Source organism: Diadema antillarum, unplaced genomic scaffold, assembly GCF_040938485.1.
Source record: "Diadema antillarum isolate AM-2024a unplaced genomic scaffold, OU_Dant_1.0 seq00000590_RagTag, whole genome shotgun sequence".
Taxonomy (NCBI): domain Eukaryota; kingdom Metazoa; phylum Echinodermata; class Echinoidea; order Diadematoida; family Diadematidae; genus Diadema; species Diadema antillarum.
The window spans coordinates 943,088-963,330 of NW_027271522.1; the positions used below are offsets into that span (position 1 = coordinate 943,088).

Sequence of the window (20,243 nt, forward strand, 5' to 3'; positions counted from 1 at the left end):
GAGTCCTGGCTCTATACTGGAAACGTGTTGCCATATAATGCATTCTTGATTCTTTATTCTTAAGGATGGGAAGTACAATTAAACTTAGATATTTTGTTTTGTTGTTTTGAAACATTGATTCACGAAATATGCTCTCTTCAGGATAATCAATGCAGACATTAGTTTGCTTCTCCCCTTAAATCTCTCCATACTCTCTGTCCCTCTCATTCGCTCTCTTAACATATATCATTTTCTGAGAGCTAAAACTACATTCTTTCTGCTTATAACGAGACAACACACTTTGAATTTTGCACAATTAGGGGTAAATAAGGAGACACTTGTCACAGAAACATGTGATGAATGATGAAAAAGTTGTATGGGTTTTTTTAATAAATATGCGAAGCACTTTGTACAATTCAGGTAGTTGTTTGTGCTTCTATATTCATTTCTTTGCAGTTGGCGTCACTATACGGGTAATGATATTCTAAATATAGCTCCTATTTACAACTGAGCTCTTCAAATAATACCCCTACGTCTTTGTGCATCAAAATTGACGTGGCGTATATGTCAAAGTTCTGTTGCCTCTTCCGAATATGAATTAATAATTCACAAAGACATCTCATCCAAGACAAAAGGGAATCCTTTATCATTTAGAGGGCTCCACTCAAAGTAAGACAAGAATCGCAGCGCTGGAGAAATACGGGGCTTTGTGGTGACAAGATAGCATCCATGTACAACTCACCAAGTTTTTTACATTTTCGAACTTTTTCTCTCTTCCTATTTCACACATGCACCCTTTAGTCATGGTAGAATGGTACTGAGTATTTCACACATTCCGCCAATGAATGATTACATACTTAATTGAAGAAAATACAACCACACGAATGATTACTAAAATCATTCGTAGTTTGAAGATTAAAGGACTTTTTTTTTACTTACTTTAATTTTTGCGCATGACATTGTACGCTAGCAGCTTGTGTGTGTGTGTATGTTTCCTATATCGCAAACTTAGAAAAAATAGATTCAGTACGCAAAGTTCCCAGTTCTTATATCGCGAAGGTACGAAACCTCAGATGGAGCAAATATAGAACCTCAAGCGTTCAGTTGTCGGTAATAATAGAGATAAGAGGGTCTAAAGTCAACACATAATCAGTGTTCGAAAAAGCTTACGTCATATTGAATTTTCGCTCAATGAGCAAACACGGACGAGAGAGGGAGATAGAGGGGAAAAAGGAGGTATAGAAAGGCAAAGAAAGATATAGAGAGACAGACAGAGAGGGGGAGAGGCGGAGAGAAAGAGAGCGAGGGGTGCAATGGAACAGTGTCGCATCTCCCATCTGTGATTTTGAGACCGCCGGCCTCGTTTAACATCTAATGCCACACATGTCAGAGTCGTACACTCTTTCCGCCACTCTGCCTCCTCACCAAGAATCCCAGATGCAGAGTCGCTTTTGCATTGGATGCACGCCACCATCAACACACATGCGTGCACCCCCCGCTGCCCTTCCGTCTATTCCTTCGGATTATGATTGTCGTGTATACATGCAATGCTTTTCTCTCTTTGGCGGGCTTTTATGCGCATTGCGGCAAAACGATGGCCTACGTCAGTGAGTGCATTGTGGGATAGGATTGCGGTGTAGCAAATGTCGCATTGCAGTTGATCAATGGACCAATCAGAGATGCATATCCGTCGCCTGCTTCCCGCCTTGGATGCTGGGAGTGAAGATTTGGTGATTTTTAAACAGGAATATTACTGGAGTCAACGAAGAAAAATAATTCTTGATTTTGTCGTGGAAAATTTGCACAAAATGGTAATGACATGCGACGGTGGCTATTCGAGTAGGCTCGCGAGACGAGTGGTCGCGATTAATAACGCTGAATTCGTTGTTGATCTGCGTCTTTAGATCGCAGTTTTAGGCAATGATTTATCACTCCGATTTCATGTATCACTTTCCCTTCTTCCTCTTACAAAATAATATTGCATATATATATATATATATATACAATGTATAGGCCATATATATACACTGTATATATATATATATATATACACTGTATATATATATATATATATATATATATATATATATATATATATATATATTCATATTAGGAATGGTTGAAAGTAATAACAGTATTATTTGTGTAAACGAGTTATTCTTAAATCAAAGTCGGTGGGTATACCTAAAGGGAAAAAGACCTTCATTCAGGTCATTTTTCAAGTCATTCAGTGTATCAGGAAACTATTCTGCTTTGTGTGTGTGTGTTTGTTTTTTTTCTCATCTAATGCCTAGTCTGCAACGTTTATTATTTTCAATATTTGTTCATTAGTTTCAATAATGTCACAATACCGTCAGGCTATTTTGGATTAAAAGTTTCTTGTATGAGTGACTGATTAGGTGTGGGACAGCATGTGCGTGTGTGTATGTGTGTATGTGAGCGCGCACGTGTATGAATAGGGAATCTACGCATTAGAAAGCAAAATATTACTTCATCTTGATGAAAGTTTATGGCTTAAATAAAGGAAATATATTTCTTTGGAAATTTCCATACAATCAACATTTCTTAGAATGCAATAACTTGTTAGAATGCATATATACATGCAAGTTTTAAATCAGTTATTAAATTGTAATACACTAATCGAAATCTTTCATCAATGTGCACAAGTTCCTGACTGCATATAACTTTTTACAATGTTTATTTCCATTACATAGAATAGGTGCGACGTTTTACCATGTTTATGTTCAGATTTTTGATGCCGAAGAATCAAAATCATATCAAAGCTGGGTTGATTTTTTTTTTTTTAAATTACGGGTAAAGTGCGTTCCGTATAAATGATACACAGACGTGTAAGCGTCTTTGTTTGTTCTAAAAGAAAGCACGATTACTGTTATTATTACTGTCGTCACCATCATCATTAATGTTATTATCATTATTATTATGATTATTATAATTATTATTATTATTATTATTATTATTATTATTATTATTATTATTATTATTATTATTATTATTATCATCATCATCATCATCATCATCGTCACTACTATCATTATTTTTGGAATCATAAAAGCTGTAAAAATGAAAACTACATCAAGCAAACGCAAGCATGATATTTGAAAGGGTAAACCGTTTCTTTGATAATAGATCAAAAAGATGCTTTTTGTATTCGGATCTAAAGCCCTCTTCTTCTTTTTTTCGTCAACGGTGATATACATACAAATGAAAACTACATCAAACAAACGCAAGCATGATATTTGAAAGGGTAAACAGTTTCTTTGATAATAGATCAGAGAGATATTTTTTTTTTTTGTATCCGGATCTAAAGCCCTCTTTTTTTCGTCAACGGTGATATGTTTGCCTTTGGAGAGAAAATGTGTAGACTGTTTGTATATCTAATCACGAAGATCACGTCTGGAGGAATACAATTACAAAATATGGCAGAGGGAGGAAGAAATCCATACAGTCAGTCATGCTCGTAAATCAAGTTCGATTAGACTTTATCATCTCAAGTAGTCAATCGTCAGCTACACGTTACGTTAAGAGGCGCGGTCAGTGACGTGAAGTATTAATGACATGTTATAAGTCTAAATGATCAAAGATCACAATCATCTAACTCATAGTTAATGTTTTACTGTAGTTTAAATATGACGTTGTTACCACTGTGTGCAAGTTACGCTTTCCGTTGTTCTTGAGCTGCTAATTTACGCAAACAACGACTCCCACATTTGCCTAGATGTCTTTCATATTGTCTTTAGTGCAGAAAAAAAACAATAACAACACGCGAACTCACTAACAAAGAACAAAATTCAAGCAATTAATATCATTCTCGTTAGCGTCATCTTTTATTTGTGGTACGTGATTGCCTTTCCATCTCAACAGAGACTACAAGAGAAATTTCTGATTTATTCGATACGGATAAATTCACTCAATACCACCCCTCCCCTCGAAAAAAGAAAAATGACCGAGAAAATAAGAAATAATGCAAGGAATAATATCGATTACGTGGCTGACGTAAAAGGCGGTGACATTTACTGTAAAGAAATCGAGATCCTCTAAAGACGCGCGTTCTTCATTTGCATAATATCCCCACCTGCTATCATAATACTTCTATCTCTCTTTCTAACAATCTTATTTTGATCTTTCCTTCTTTTCCGCTTGTATGTTCAATATTCTATCGTGCCTAGTTCTCAATTGGTAACCTCTTTATGCGATAGTGACTATATTTCAATAAATAAGGACAAACAGAAAACACGTGTCTCTGATTGGTGTGTATGATAAAAGGTAATGATCACTGAAGTTCCTTGAATAGTGTACTCCACCCTACCCCAAAGAATTACCCCCTCCCCTCCCCCCCCCAAAAAAAAAAAAAAAACAACAACGAACAAACAAACAAACAATCGAAGAACGTCCCCTTGGAAACCCATAACTGATGTCCGAGAGAAATAGACATTAGTGAAACCCTTTTTTATTTCTGGTTCATCAAATTTATCAGTTGATGAATATGTATTTCCGTGGATGAGAAGAGAGAACGCAGCAACAGAGGGTCGTACCATGTGTTGCACACAGGATCCATGGCAAAGCCAAAGATATGAAATAAAAACGTAAAGTACCGTTAAAAAAAAAAAAACGTACCAAAGCGAGCAAATATACATCAACACGCATTATATCGCATTTTACACACGCATACACATACAAAGGCACGCACACACAGAACACACACACACACACACAAACACTCGCACATGCACTCTTGAGAACCCTCATAGGTACCAACATAAGACCGTACGGCACTCGTCGCACAGCGAGATTAGATCTTGAATAATTTATGGGGGGTATTTGCATACAGTAAGTGAATATATAACAGACAAGTACTGCTTATGGGTATCTTTCGCCGCGTGCGTTCTCCGGGAAAATAACTGGCGTGGAGCTATAGGTCGTGAAGAATCATAACGAGCGACTATTCCACCTTGCTCTCCACTGCGCTTTGTTAGTAGCTTCTTCTTGGCGTCTTCGACTCACGTCACGTCCTACAGTTTTAAAATGGTAAGTCTATTCCACATTTATTGTTTTATGCCGTGATTTCAGTTGTCTACAATTGTATATCACATAATTTTTTTTTTTAATTCCAATAGTGCTGAAGCATTAAACTTTATCCTTTGAAATAATTCGGTTGCTATGCGCCAGTTGGTGTCTTTGCACTTGTCCGTCATGTGTGTGGTGGGTCTTTTCCCCTCATATTTGCCAAGGATTTTTTTTTTCACTAAATACTGCAAAGTCATGCTACATGCCTTACAACAGAGACTGTAATTGCAAACAGAGAATATGACATTACAATAAGAAATGTCTTATCTAGGGAACATCCTCGGACGTATATACTTAATTCATTGGTTGCGGCTGCAAGTTTTGACTTGGACGGCACTCAATAAATTATGATCAATAACAACTTGCTGCGAGCGCATTGACTCCCCTCACCCGAGGAGGGAGTACTTGTTAATGATCACTTTCATATCACTTTTATGGGCTCGAACGTTTATCGTGTATTCATATGGTCATAAGATGGTTATAATGGAAAGGTATAGAGTATCCGCCGTGTAAAAGAATAGTTCCTACACCGAGTAGGCAACCGACGAATCATTAAGTACGATATGATCATAATCCACCCTCCTTGCCCATGCACATCACAATTATTGTTTCAACACACGTTCCAGCACTCATGGCGTGAAAGCCTCCTCATTACAAGCTATTGATGTGCAGTGTAGAGGGTGTAAGCTGGTAAAACATTCACCATGTTGCCTCAAAAGTTCTTGGGTGTTTTTTGTTTTTCTCCTTCAAAAGCATGTTGCTGTCCCATGCCTTCCTAATCGATTCGTGGGGAGACATTGCACACACAAAGTGTGTAAATCCAATAGGTGTAATTGCTATTTTGTCTTCACGCCCACCCTGTTCTCTCTGCCACACACGCACTCGCAAAAATCAATACTCTTATATACTGCAGCTGCTCCCAGCCTGTTGCAAGTCCTGGTATTTGATATAGAAACCCCCAAACCAAATAAGTATTATTGATCTGGTTCATGAGAATCAATGCTCCCGTTTCTTCTGCCACATACTCGTATATACAAATGCTCCCAGCATGTGCATCAACTGCAGACGATACGATATCTATCTATGCCTAAAATGTCTATCCACACGATCCCTTCCTTTAGTGTTTATATCTCTCTCTTTCTTTCTTTCTTTCCAACTCTTCGCCCACGCCTACACATACATACATACACACACACGCATATGTGTTTATACATATATATATATATATATATATATATATATATATATATATATATACTTACATGTATGTTCAGAACAAAAAGAGACATACAGCGAACCTCATTTAGTGTATTTTGTATGATGAATGTTAAGCTCTTAGATACAGCAAAACCTTAAGAGTGCAATGATGAATACCTACATGTAAATGCTGTAAGGCTATTTCAATAGTACTGTTCTTTCGACACACAACTTTATGTAAAGTGAAAGGTAACAGACATCTGCATATTCATCATCAAATATCTAGATGATTCTTTTACCAATTACAAAACTTTCATCCAATATCGTCAGTTATCGTCTTCATCATGAGAAGATTATAATTACAATTATTTTGATTGTTGTATAGGTGTTTGTCTTCAATACATCATGGACGCGCAGTCTTCTGTGTGTATAGTGGCTATTATAGTCAGCAACCACAGTGTCGTATCCCATGTATTTGCCCTTGTGTATTTTTCGTGTTGCCATCAATTAGAAGTCATTGCCCAATTACGGGAAGTGCCCCTACAGTCTAGGGATAAATGACACTCACATGAAACTGTGATGTGGAGGACGGTTTAGAATATGAGATGACTCGGTGACGAGCTGCACATTATGTATAATAATATGTATACCGTTATGGTCTTGTAGCAGTATGCTATAGTGGTAGTGTGATAAGCATTGCGAGCAGAGCCATTTCAATTGCACGTCTTAGATTCATATTTCATCAACTTCTGTGCACTTTTATAGATGCCGAGGTCATGATACTGTGTTATGCTCTGCGTTTGTAAAGGCGTATATGGAAACGAATATGACACGCTTCAATGACGCCTTTATTGATTAGCTGGTTCAAAATGAGATCTATAAATCATTAGGTGATTGTTAAAGGGAGTATCGCTCTAGGCGATGTAAAAATAAAAGGACTTTGATACAAGCAGTTACCTTCCTGTAAATTTCCAATATTACAGAGAGGAGGGGGTTGGGGAGAGACCCAGGGGAGAGAGAAAGGGAGATACAGCGGCACTTAGACGCTTAACCGGTCATGTTTCTACACCCTGCGGGAAGATGGGGAGGGGGGTTTATCGAGCGTTTTGTCAGATTTTTTTTTCTGACAAATTTATTTTGCTCTCAGCCGATCAGATGCAAGGAATTCAGATAGAAAATGCTTGACGGAATGCCCCCTGATCTCATGACTTTACCATATATTATATACTTCAGACACTCGTGATACTGTTTTACAGAGAATGACCAATGTCACATGGTAGGGCGTGGTCTGTGTCATTAGGTATTATACGGATTAAACGACAAAAGTCATTTTCCATTATAATATTCATCTACACACTGTTTTTTCCTCTAAGGCCTCCTGGGCCAAACCCAATGATAATTCTTCGCGAGTCCAGAACAATAAACTCGGATTGCTCTTCTTTTATCAGTCAAAATAGAGAAGAGCACAAGAGTTTTGGTCCATTGATACTTTTCAAGACAGCTGAAAGCATGCAGTAATTAAGTCTTTGATTTAGAGAAATCTTCACTTTGAACGAACAATGGAAATGAGCCAACTATACATCATTCCTATCCAACATGATTATAAGCCAGCGAGAAATGACCTGCACTATTATTCGCCGTGTGATAAAAGCTTACACAGAAACACGTGTTCAAAAGATTAGAGGCGAGATTACAGAGTGCAACCTTTTCTAGATTTGTAAGTATGGATTGAAAAACTATGAAAGTAAGAAGATTGAGAAGTAGGAGAAATATACATCATGGGAATGTGATGCGCTCTGAGGCACAACTGCGTAAACAGTATGAACAGAGAGAATGAGAATGAGAAAAGAATGCAACGGACCGAGGAAACCAAAAGCAAACTTTCGCTTTTTCAAAGACATGAAATCCCTACAACTGTGGGTAAGTCATGCATATAAGATACATAAATTCATATAAGGTACTTTTACATAAAGACACATACAGCGATATATCTACAATATTATATTACTCGGAGGATATACAATGTAGTATATCTCTACATACACACTTAATCTGTGCAAGAGTAATTTACGCCTGTAATCATGATACACTTCCATCCCGTCAAAAATTACAAAAATTGCGTACGCATTCAACATCGTTTACTTCCTCTATGATTTTCCTTCATGGAGCAATGAACCAGTGTTCTTTGGCTTCCGTGCACATTCACTCCTCGAACAGCCAACTCCAATGGGCTTGTCACGGATTTTAGAATAAGAAAAGAAGGCTCTCCCGAGCGCATCGATTCTGCTCCTATTTTCCTCTCGATTTGCCGGAGGCGGTATTTCAAATGGCAGGTGAAGGTGGACGTGGTTTTGTCATGCAATGCACATGTTATTCAACACCCATCTTTGGCGCTCGGAGGTAAAGATCGGGCGAGAGCTTCAAAAAAGAAAGAGAACACAGAAAAATGCGCATTGTTCGAGTCATATCGTTTACGCCAGCTCTACACGTGAAAAAGACTGCTCAAGAAACTGTCTCGATAAAAGAGTAAATGTAAATAGACAATAGTTATAAGTATTTGAATGTCTCTTTTGACAAGAGCCAACTCCCCCATCCCCATGACACCCTATTTCTCTCTCGCTCCTGCAATTTGCGTGTATTGATTTTGATGCTCATAAAATCTTCGTTTTCTTTTCTTTTCTTTATCTTTTTTTTCCATTTCCTTTCTTCCTACAGGCAGATCAGCTTACAGAAGAACAAATTGCCGGTAAGTCATCCCCTGTACAAGGCTCTTTAGCCTTTGTTCAGACACGTTAAAGATGAACTACAAATTGTAAATACCATGCGATCGCCGTCATTACCAGTACCTCCCTAAATCATTCTTGAATATATAGCAAGTGGTATAACATTGCAATTGAACAACTTCAAACGTAGGCCTGTGTAGATCACTGATCACGGCTAAGTAACGAGGCTACCATGGTGAAAAAAACCTCAATACCTGCCCTTCGTGTGCAGTGAAATTTCCAAAGGTTGGTGGCGAGAATGATCATGAAATTGTCATCATGAATCATGGTTGTAGGCAGGGTTGCGAATATTGGCTATTATACCAAAATGTGCAAACTGGAGTAACCATAATGTGGTTTGGGAAAAAGCTCGGAATAGATAAAAACAAAAAGAACACAGACTTAGGATGGAATCAAATAATATATCATGTATATGGCACAGCTGAATAGCTCACGTGATGTCAAACTACTCATCAAATTTCTAACGTGCCCGGGAAGGGCCAAATTCGGTGGTTGCATTTTTTTTTTATTGTGGGGGGGGGGGTGTTTTTATGCATTTCCTTATGCATGAACATCAAGGTCACATAATATCACAATCACATGGTGATGAAATATCTTAAAATGTTGACGACTTTTTGCTCTTTCCTTTTGCTTCGACCACGACCTCTTCTTGAATTGGCGCCTAGCTTCCTTACCAATCTCTTCAAAAGGCAACGTCGCACGACGCTACAAAAGGGGGGGGGGGGTGGCATAAGTCCGACGACATGAAGATAACGGATTGAGAGAAAAATCCGCATGTAAAGGTTGATTCCCTGTGACGTCATGTTCACAAACGCCGACTCCACCGAGTTAATGCATAACGCATTAGCGGCTTTAAAGATCGTATCATCGCTGATAATGAGTGGAATAAATAAACAGTATTAGTGCAGGTCGCGCACGCCCCGCGCGCGTTTGTCAATCAGAGGCAAAGCGGCCACTGCTAGAGACTGCGTAAAATACACAGAACGTCTTATACAGTGCCAAGTGATTTGATTGGCTACGTCGTGTATGCTGTCAATGTCCCTTATTTGTTTCATGCAGAAGTCTAAGCAATTTACTTGTCCAATTTGAATATTATATTAACTCGATCTCCATTCTCCATTCTGGGCAAAGATGGAAAATATTCATTCTTTGAACCGTTTAAACAGTATAAGGAGAGACACAGAGTTAAAGGAAATCAAGGTAGCGAAGCAATGAAATATATTGCCGAAGAAGTCAAGAAGAGAAGCTTCCTTATTCCTGCTCTGATTGGTTTTCTTTTCTCGTTCTCTCTCTGTTAAGCAAAAACACCCATACACTAAAAGGACACATACTGATACAAATGTTAATGCCCTGAATTTCTATTATGTGAGTCCATGATACTATGATTGATCGCTACACTATAAAGAGGCATTATTCTTTGGCATCATTAGGGTTATCCACCGTCGTACATGCACGGCGTCGTCGGCACGTTATATTGCATGTCATGGTTTGTTCAAGGAATTGCATTCTAGTCTTATCGAGTTAGCATACCGGGTATCGCAGAGCAAATAGTTGGCTCGACATGACTGTTGTGTAAGGGGTGTGGCGCCAAGATATTGTGTTCAGAACTCATATTAGTGTGTGTGTGTGTGTGTGTGTGTGTGAGGTGTGTCTGTGTCTGTATCTGTATCTGATCAAACTGTGTTTGTGTGCGTGTGTGTGTTTACAATCTCCGTCTTCTTCTTCTCCTCCATGAAATGATTTCGTTATCTCCTTCGTTATCATGGCACAGAAGTCTTTGACATTACAAACATTCCTCTCACTGCATTTTGACCTTTTCCCCGGAAAGAAACCTGCTGTTAGTCTCTTTCATTTTGGCAATCAATGGTACCCTTGCTCAGACGCAGTGTGTAAGTTGTTATATAATTTACTTTCTTGGAAATTGCGAGTATTATGTGAGAATCAACTGATAAAATCCTTGTGTATGCCATGTGTTCACAAAATTATGTGAATGAAATCTATTTATGGCAGTGAAGTTGTAATAATATCACTAATTAGAGCGATGTTTTTAAACGGCAGAAGCACAGTCACAGTAGTTCAGTATAAGTCCCCATATCATGACAACCTCAAAATATTATGAGTTGAGATTTTAGGTTCATTAACATTTATATCCACTTTACTAATAAAAATTACACAAAATGTACACATGGAAGTTTTAAACATAACTGGTAATGATTTACACATAATAATAAAAAAAGTTATTACAAGTTGATGACAAGTAAAGATTACCAGTTTTGAAGTAAGTAGACACAAACTGATATATACAATCTTAAGGTATTGTTTTTAAATCATGACCTAAAAATTTAAATGTTTTTAATCATGACCTAAAAGAATTGGAGAGGCAGAACAGAAAATAAAGTGTGTATCGGTATATACATATATATATATATCATGGCTCGACACTAACTTTTTTGTTTGGTGGCCCGATGGGGCCACCAAAATCCTAAATTTCAAATTTTTGGTGGCCCGAGAGAAAAATTTGGTGTCCTGAAAAAAAAAACCCAATAAAAAACATTAAAAGTCCTTTTTTTAAATGAGTCAAATATTTACGATTTATGATAGTAAGAATTAGAAGTTGGACATATCTACTCATAAATAAACTTCAACAAACTTGCAACACTCACTCTGAGGCATTCATTCAGTCCTTTTCATCCATCCTTTGAACAAACTTAACTGCTAATTTCCGGCGCAAAAAGTTACGAATTTATTGACATACTTTTCAAAAAATTTTGGTGGCCCGAGGCGGGCCACCAAATTTGCCCTTTTTTGAAATTTGGTGGCCCGACTTTCATTTTTGGTGGCCCCGGGCCACCGGGCCACCGTTAGTGTCGAGCCCTGTATATATATATATATATATATATATATATATATATATATATGCATATGTATATATATATGTACATATATATATATATATATATATATATATGCAATTTACAGAATTTTCCTAAGTTTAGTGGGAAAAACCTTAATACTGAAAAGCTGACAAGCTTGTATGGAACAGGTCCCTCGAGGGAGAGAGAGAAAAAAATCGGGGGTAGACGGTACTCTGCGAAAGAAATTTAGATTGTTTATTCTTAACTTTGTATGCAAAGGTTCTTGAAAAGGGGTCATGTACATTTGCATATAGCGCGCGAGTCAACTTTACGCTAAAGCTACCCGTGGAGTCCAGCAATGAAAAATGGAAGTGATCTGTATTCTCATTTTGTTTTCACTCGAAGCGTTTTTGATCATCAGAGCCAATAATCGGTGTATTATGTAGAATTTACATCATGAACATATCAATTTAATCCGTGGGATCCATTTACAACCACATGAATATTGATTTTACACTACAATATTAGTGTAGAGCTGTTTTCCGCCCACAAACGTTGACAAAGATATGAAAAATGTTTGTATGTCTCTGTCTCTCATGCGTATTATCATAGTTGTCAAATTCACAACGGAAAGTATATCAACATGTCACTGTATGGCTTTATACCTCTGCTACTACTACTATTACCACTCTTACTACTACTACTACTATTACTACACTACTTCTGCCACCACCACTTCCACTACTTGTATTACTAAGAGCTTTTTCTTCTACGATAGGGCCGATTGTTTCAGTTACTTATGAGAAAGCACATATTTTGCGCATGAGAGACAATAGTATAGCACAGTAGCACATTATATGGATTTCTTATTATTTTAATGAACAACAATAAAAATGGAACAGGATTGTGCTACACTAATCACACATACAAGAATACATGCAAATTTAATTCAGTTTACCTCACTCTAATGTTTATTCGACATTGACGCACGGTCTTTTCTTTGTTCCATTCTCACCATCAGAATTCAAGGAGGCTTTCTCCCTCTTCGACAAGGATGGTGACGGCACGATTACCACCAAGGAGCTGGGAACTGTGATGCGATCTTTGGGCCAGAACCCCACCGAGGCCGAACTCCAGGACATGATCAACGAAGTCGACGCTGATGGTAAGATTGTCATCGCTACACTCAAATCAAACCTCTTTAATTTGTCAGAATTTATCACTGTGCGTGGATGAGACGCTCAAATCGAATCCACTTTGAACGTAACGTTTCTAGTCTACTGTCTAACGCTTATAGGATATTGCGTTACATGCAAAAATTAATGCAAACTTGTTCCAAATGCTTTAAAAGTATCCGCTTGCGTGGTAATTGTAAATGTAAATGTAAATGTAAATGCAAATACAAATGTAAAGGTAAAGGCATATATAATAATGTAAATGTAAATACAAATATAAATGTAAATACAGACGTAAATGTAAATATATATGTAGATGTATATGTAAATGTAAAATTGAATGTAAATGTAAATATAAATGCAAATCATAGATTGATATAAATATAAATGTAAATGTAAACGTCTAATGGCGCTGGTCATGATCTAGCATTTCACTGATTTTAACTCCGTATCAAACATAGCAAATTCTCTTGTGATTGTGGCATTTAATCGAGTTGCCCCCCTCCCACGTAGTAACATCAAGCTATATTTCATAGGATGAAAGAGATAGAGGGAAATATATAAAGAGAGGCTATATTTGCTATACTCACACTCCCGAGTACAGAGATAATTTTGGTGTGAGATAGAAATATAAACATAGTAGAGACAGAGAGACACAGAGAAAGAGACAGGGAAAGAAAGAAAGAGAATGGAGGCACTGCACGCCTCATGGATGACGGCAATCAAATTTTACCGTCTTAACTGTTAACTCACCTTCATAATTATTGAGATTTTGTTTGCAAAACGACAGACTCTTTTTGATCGCGATGACTCCACTGCAAGAATGTGATGTTCGTTCACTCGTTTCTCGATATCATAGTCATGGGATCTGGCCGTGAAGCTCGAGTTGACAAAAGAAGAAGAAGAAGGGAGAGAGATAGATTGGGATTGGGAAGACATAATACCGGCATTACCTGGGGAGAAGGGAGAAAACGGTGGGGGGGGGGGGGTGGTGGTCTGTTGGCTGGCATCCAAAGTGCAAAGTCACTTGGCACCGTAATACCGGTATCAAAACTTGTGTTGATCAGTCACTGCCTGTGCTCCTTTCCGTAATGCGTAGGAATTCTCGTGACGTTTCTTTAGACCCCCTGTCAAGCACATAATGACTCCTGATACATAGGGCTTCAGTGTTACATCTGACAGTTCGTTTCATCCCTGGCGACTTTCTCGTGTCTTACGTTTTAAGGATTACCCCCCCCCCCCCCCCCACCCTTCGACAGAATGTCACAGTCACTCCTTGGGGGATCTCATTAACTCGAGAACATCCCTTCAGCAGGCCATATATCACTTTAACGAGGGAATAAATCCAATCAACTTCTTCGTATGGTAGTTGGTCTTCCACATAAAAGCCTCCTGGCGTGCATTCTCGCAAGTCCCGATTGCAGAGCAATTAATTCGTTTATATACTGCCACTCTAAGCCACCATTGATTGGACATTGTGTAATTATCATCTCACTCGTGCACTATAAATCACCGTCAGCATCGTCAGTTGCGTCAATCTTCTTTCCGTACTGAATATATTCAGATATCTGAAAGCTTTGCTTCTCGAATAATTCTTACAACTTTAATTGATTATGTGTCTTGAGAATGGAACTGCGTTTTGAAACGAGAACACAAAATGCAGAAGGCATGAAAAAAATGCTACAAGTATGATATTTCAAACTAACGCTGATCAGCTTCACATCTCATAAGTTTACAAGTGCATTGAGAATAGAAGCTTATCTCAGACTCAGGTGACTTTTTTGTTAAAAACTTTTATCTTTACATCTCATCTACGACACAAGAAACCTTGTAATCCTCAGTAGTGACCTTTTGTATGTCGGTGTGAATGAAGAGGTAAAAATTATTATGATCTGCAGGTGTCCGCTTAACAGTATTAAAAGTCTAAATAAATATTAAAACTACTGCGTGAAACATGCATTTGCGCCTTTTATTCTGTGGTAGTTGCCCCAACTTGCCCCAATTCTTACAAAATCGGGACCAAAAATAAAAAGACTTCCAGAGTAGGTTCATGGAAACAATGCCGTGCCGTTGTCGCTATGCTTTATTATCTCAGCTAAGGTTAAAGTTAACTTCTTGTCACAGTATTTCTACCATAATTTTGTACTTTTGTGACGTGTTGTGATGTCAATAAAACAGTTAGATTTCCTCGGTTGTCGATACGCAGCCATTGGTGGTACATGTATATAGGACTCATCGTAGCTCAGAATAAGGAATGTGTTCACTAATGGAAAATAGAGCGTGGTTTTAAATTAACGTGCAATACCTACCTAGATATATTGATTGATTTAGATGATGACGAAACTGCATCATGGAGACAGATGACTTAAAAAGAATCTAAGAAAAACTCTAATGTTTTAATGATCAACTCTGAAGAATATTTCGTTAAGGATTTGACAAGGGCTCCTCTGATTTCTATCAAGTTAACCCACAACTTTATGTATCATTTTCTTCAACACTACGCATTAAAAAAAAAAAGAATTAAAATCACTTGTACTAGAGGGCTATAATGATTTCCTTCAACCGTCTATTTATTTTTGTGAATCTTATCAAAACAGGAAATGGAACCATCGACTTCCCAGAATTCCTCACGATGATGGCGAGAAAGATGAAGGAGACTGACAGCGAAGAGGAGATCAGGGAAGCCTTCAGAGTGTTCGATAAGGACGGTAATGGCTACATCAGGTAAGCAAAGCCAAATACCTCCAAACTCAATTTTTTTCTATCAATTTGCCTTTTTTTTTCTCCTGTGTGTGTATGTGTGTGTGTCCTCTGTCCCTCTCCTTTTCTCTCTTAGACATAGGCCTATACACTCTCTCACTCACTTCTATACCTGCTTATTCACGTGGTAACATTGTGGCACTAAAATCAATCTCATTCGTTTGAAACTCCTCCCCTTCGTATATATACACCATATTACTGTGTCTATAATTTCACAATATCATCTATAATCATAAACCGCATTCGTTGCTGAATGATACTTATCGTGATGATTGTCATGCATTATTATGACAAAGCGCCCTCTCCCTGTTCTTGACTCTAGCGCAGCTGAACTGCGTCACGTAATGACGAATCTTGGCGAGAAGCTGACCGACGAAGAGGTCGACGAAATGATCAGGGAAGCCGACATCGATGGTGACGGACAGGTCAATTACGAAGGTAGGAAAACGCATTCGGCAGCAAGCTTTATATTAAAACCTGTTTGTTTACATGAGTCATGTATGTTTACTCTGTAATTCGCATCTGATCTGGTGGCTGAAGAAGACTATTTGTGTAAACTTTAAGGGATTATTCAGATAGATTTGATTTCAAACTCGTATGCGAATCAAAATCATAGCAAATTTTGCTCTGTGAATTGTTGATATTAAGAGCATTTCTCATTGCCGCCTACTCCTCGTCTCCGTCATAATTGCTGTTGATGGCCATAATTTACTCTTAGGGGTGGCCATGTGAATTTTAATACGTATATTTATTTGTTTTGTTTTTTAAATCTTGTCAGTTGTGTTTATTCTTCTACCATTTGATAAAGGCAAGATTGAATTTGGTTGTCAGGAGTCTCGCGGAGAGTGTATTACTGAATGGGTAAAGAAAGAAAAAAAGGATAAAGACATGATATTTGGCATGATTTCAAGAAGACGATAAATTTAAAAAAAAACCAGTACGGACAAGGTGTACAGGTGGGAAGTCGTACAGGGATATTTCTCTAGAGAAAGGGAGGGAATGAGACAAAAAAAAAGGAGAAAAAGATCGAGAGCAAATAAGCAACGTGACGTAACAGAAGGAAATCAAGGAGGAAGGGGGAAACTTCCACAGAGAAACTGATCGAGTCTTGCCGAAGAGACCCTTGCCCCAATTAATGTACAAGAATGGCGTCGCCCAAGAGCTCTTGACTTGCCCTCTGCCTAATGTATGCGGCGCCACCGCGTACCAGCGTCATTACAACGATCTTTCTCACTTCTCCGCTCTTACCGTTCTTTGCCCCACTTTTCCTTATCGGTGACGAGAGAAATGAAAGAGTGTTTGTGTTTATGTCTGTAGTTGACGTCAATGACGATGCATTTAGAAGTAGGCATAAACTTTGGAATGATATTTCTCACAAAGAAATTTGAATTTCGCTTACACACACTTGCGCGCATATATATATATATACACACACACGCGCGCGCGCGCGCGCGCACTTTGCTGCATTCAAATTCCTTAATAGAATGTGATGTATGTGCGTGTTTTACCGTCCTCACCAAAGGAATTCATCATTCTCTTTCTATTCTTTTGTTTTGTTTTCTTTCTTTTTTGTTCTATGTGTGGGTATAAAGTGTTTTCATATTTCAAAAAAAAATCTAGTTATTTTTCATTCGTGCTCTGCTACTCTCTGATGTTTTTACGTATCATTTTCAAGTCTTGTTACATTCTCTCCGTAATATTGTGTAATGTTGTATTCTTCACGTATTTTTCAATTGTAAAATACGGCAGGAATGACTACTTTTGGATTTACATTGGGAACATCCTTATTTAGAAAATTGTGGGTAAGACGAAGAGATGAATTCACTCCGTTGCAAGGGCTATATCTTAACCGACAAAGTACCAGGGCACTTGTCAATGCTGTAAAACCAAACACTCAATTTAGCAATATTTCAATGTTAGGATTTCTTCATTTTGATTGAGACACAAGCTAAGTTAAAAAGTCTTATCATAATAATTTGGTATCAGAATAACTTGAAGCCCAAAACGCTGCTTTTCTGATCACCAATGATTATTCTTTAATTTAGAAATGACATGAGATATATATACCCAAGACTAAAATGTGCTTTTTCTTCTTTTCTGGGTTAATCATTCTGCAGAGTTCGTCACAATGATGACCTCGAAGTGAGTCCCGTCACCTTTTGACGTCACATCCGGCCGTTTGCCATCCACCGTTTCTACATTCGTCAGTGGAATAGCAGCTGTGATTTTTCTGGGACATGATTTCTGCCAGGGGCTTAATTTCACGTTCAGACTACCAATAAGCCACCGGACGTAAAAGACACTTTTTATTTTTCAAATAATCTACACTTTCCATTGCGATGGATATCAGTCCGACGTGCATTAAGATCCGGAAGTAAAGACAATCATACAGAATTTTGTGGATATCGGGAGTTTCTGATGTGAACAGCGTATGAGACATCCGTGCTGGCCCTGAGCAGAATCTGTGTATAAAAGGCATACGTCCGCGTTCACACTCCTGTGGATATGTGGTGAAAGTGACAAAGATATACAGAGAGACTCTTGTACAATGTAAAGTTGTGTTTATTTTCTTCTCTCTCTCTCTCTCTCTTTCTCGATCTTTTCTTATCAATATCTTAGAGTGACAATGATGGCACTAGATATCCATTTCTTTAATCTTCAAAGTTTGATTTTCCATGATTCTTATCTTTAAATAGGGTAGATCATTGTTTATCGTGGTCGTGACACTTCTTTAGAGTTGCCACCAATTAAGAAATGAATCAATGTTGCCTAACTACGCCATTTTGATTGTAGGTCTTAGCTCGAACTTTATGAAAATATTCGATATTTGCTTGTTTGGGTAGCCTCTCTGGAAAAAAAGCAATTATCTTGACCTTTGGTTAAACGTTACTTCAATGAATTTGAAGTAATATAAGATTCTCCTTTTGTGTGGGAAATGCTTCGCTTCACCGTTCATAACAGTTGGAGCTTTTTTTTTTTAACCCTCTTGAACTCTTAATTCTGGGAATTGAAATATAAAAAAAAAAACAGTCGGACAGTTGTAACAAATTTCGCTTGTTTGTTTGATTGAAGTAATTGCCCCATGTTTGGTTCAATTCCATTCTTGTTCGTCTTTCAGTATCTGGGTAGACTTGAACATGTTCCTTTCTCTATCACATTCGAGACTGCATTCTGTGTTTTTTCTTCTCTCCCGCAGGGAAAAATTACTCACCAGAAGATTAGATCTGATAAGATTTCATTTTCAAGACAATGTTGATGTACATAGTTTTTTGTTTCCACGGTACGTTTGTTCTCTCAACTGTGTACATAACTCACTTTGTATAAAGTTAAAAGAGGAGAAGAGAGTCTGCGAATCTCTTTCAGTGTGATTTTTTTAGTATATGGCGTACGAGTTAAAATTGGCTGAAGTGAGTTGTTCATGATTGCGATGGCGAGCTGGGACCCAGAAGATCCTCTAAACTCTTTTTTTTTTGGGGGGGGGGGGAGGGAGTGGGCGTTTCAAATACTGTAGTAGATGATACACACACAAGTACACCAACATACACAAACAATATGGGTGCAATTATTTCTATGTTCTTGAAGTGTTTGGAACGATTTTTTATTTATTTTTTTTAAATAATGGCTTTCTGTGGATGACCAGTCCTGGGTGGGAATGTATGTGTGTACATGCATTTTATGAATGTGTGTATATTACATGTATGTATGTATGTGTGTGTGTGTGTGTAGGTATGTAGGTATGTATTTATGTGTGATTGTATGTATATGCAGATATGTATGTAGGTAGGTATGCATATCTTATGAATAAGTGCGTTTGTGTGTGTGTGTGTGTGTGTTCGTTTGTGTGTAAACCTTGAACCTTTCTAGCAAGACTTTTTAGTTTTTGTCTAATTTTTAATTCTACTTTTTTTCACGTACAATTTTACGTGAATTTCATCGCATATGTTTTCTGCGGCAGCTTTAGATGAGCAATCCAATATATCAGATAGTCCTATTAATGTAGCTGATTTAACATGTAGTTGATATAACGTCACTTATTGGTTGAACACGTAAAAGTATATTTTATTTGTAATTATAAAATGCTACTCTACACGGGTTTTTTTTTTTCGCGGCTATACTCTAAGAGAAAAAAACAGAATCACTGGACTGAAACATCTAAGATGAGAGGTTTTGGTACAGTCAATTCTGTAACTTACAGACTAGAGAACACGCGTGTCACGCGAAACAATTAGAGCGGTATAATGCTACCACACAACTAATCAATTGCATGGCATTGTTAGTTTAGTCGCATAATGTTGTTGAGTGGGAGCGGTTATCACACACAAAAGCTGATGTTAGCGTCACAAAATGACATTACTAGTGACTTGGTCACAAAATTCAATCGCCATGAAGTCGCACGATATAACAAGTTA

General features: G+C 37.8%; 1 protein-coding gene across 1 annotated transcript; it reads left to right on the forward strand.

Moving 5' to 3' along the window:
- The first annotated feature begins 4,860 nt into the window (after nt 1-4,860).
- LOC139735676 (calmodulin) lies at nt 4,861-19,178 on the forward strand. The gene is made up of 6 exons (XM_071646424.1): nt 4,861-5,025; nt 8,977-9,007; nt 12,921-13,064; nt 15,672-15,798; nt 16,157-16,272; nt 17,952-19,178. The coding sequence occupies exons 1-6, from the start codon at nt 5,023-5,025 to the stop codon at nt 17,978-17,980; spliced, it is 450 nt and encodes a 149-aa protein (XP_071502525.1). The 5' UTR covers nt 4,861-5,022; the 3' UTR covers nt 17,981-19,178.
- Nucleotides 19,179-20,243: the final 1,065 nt, after the last annotated feature.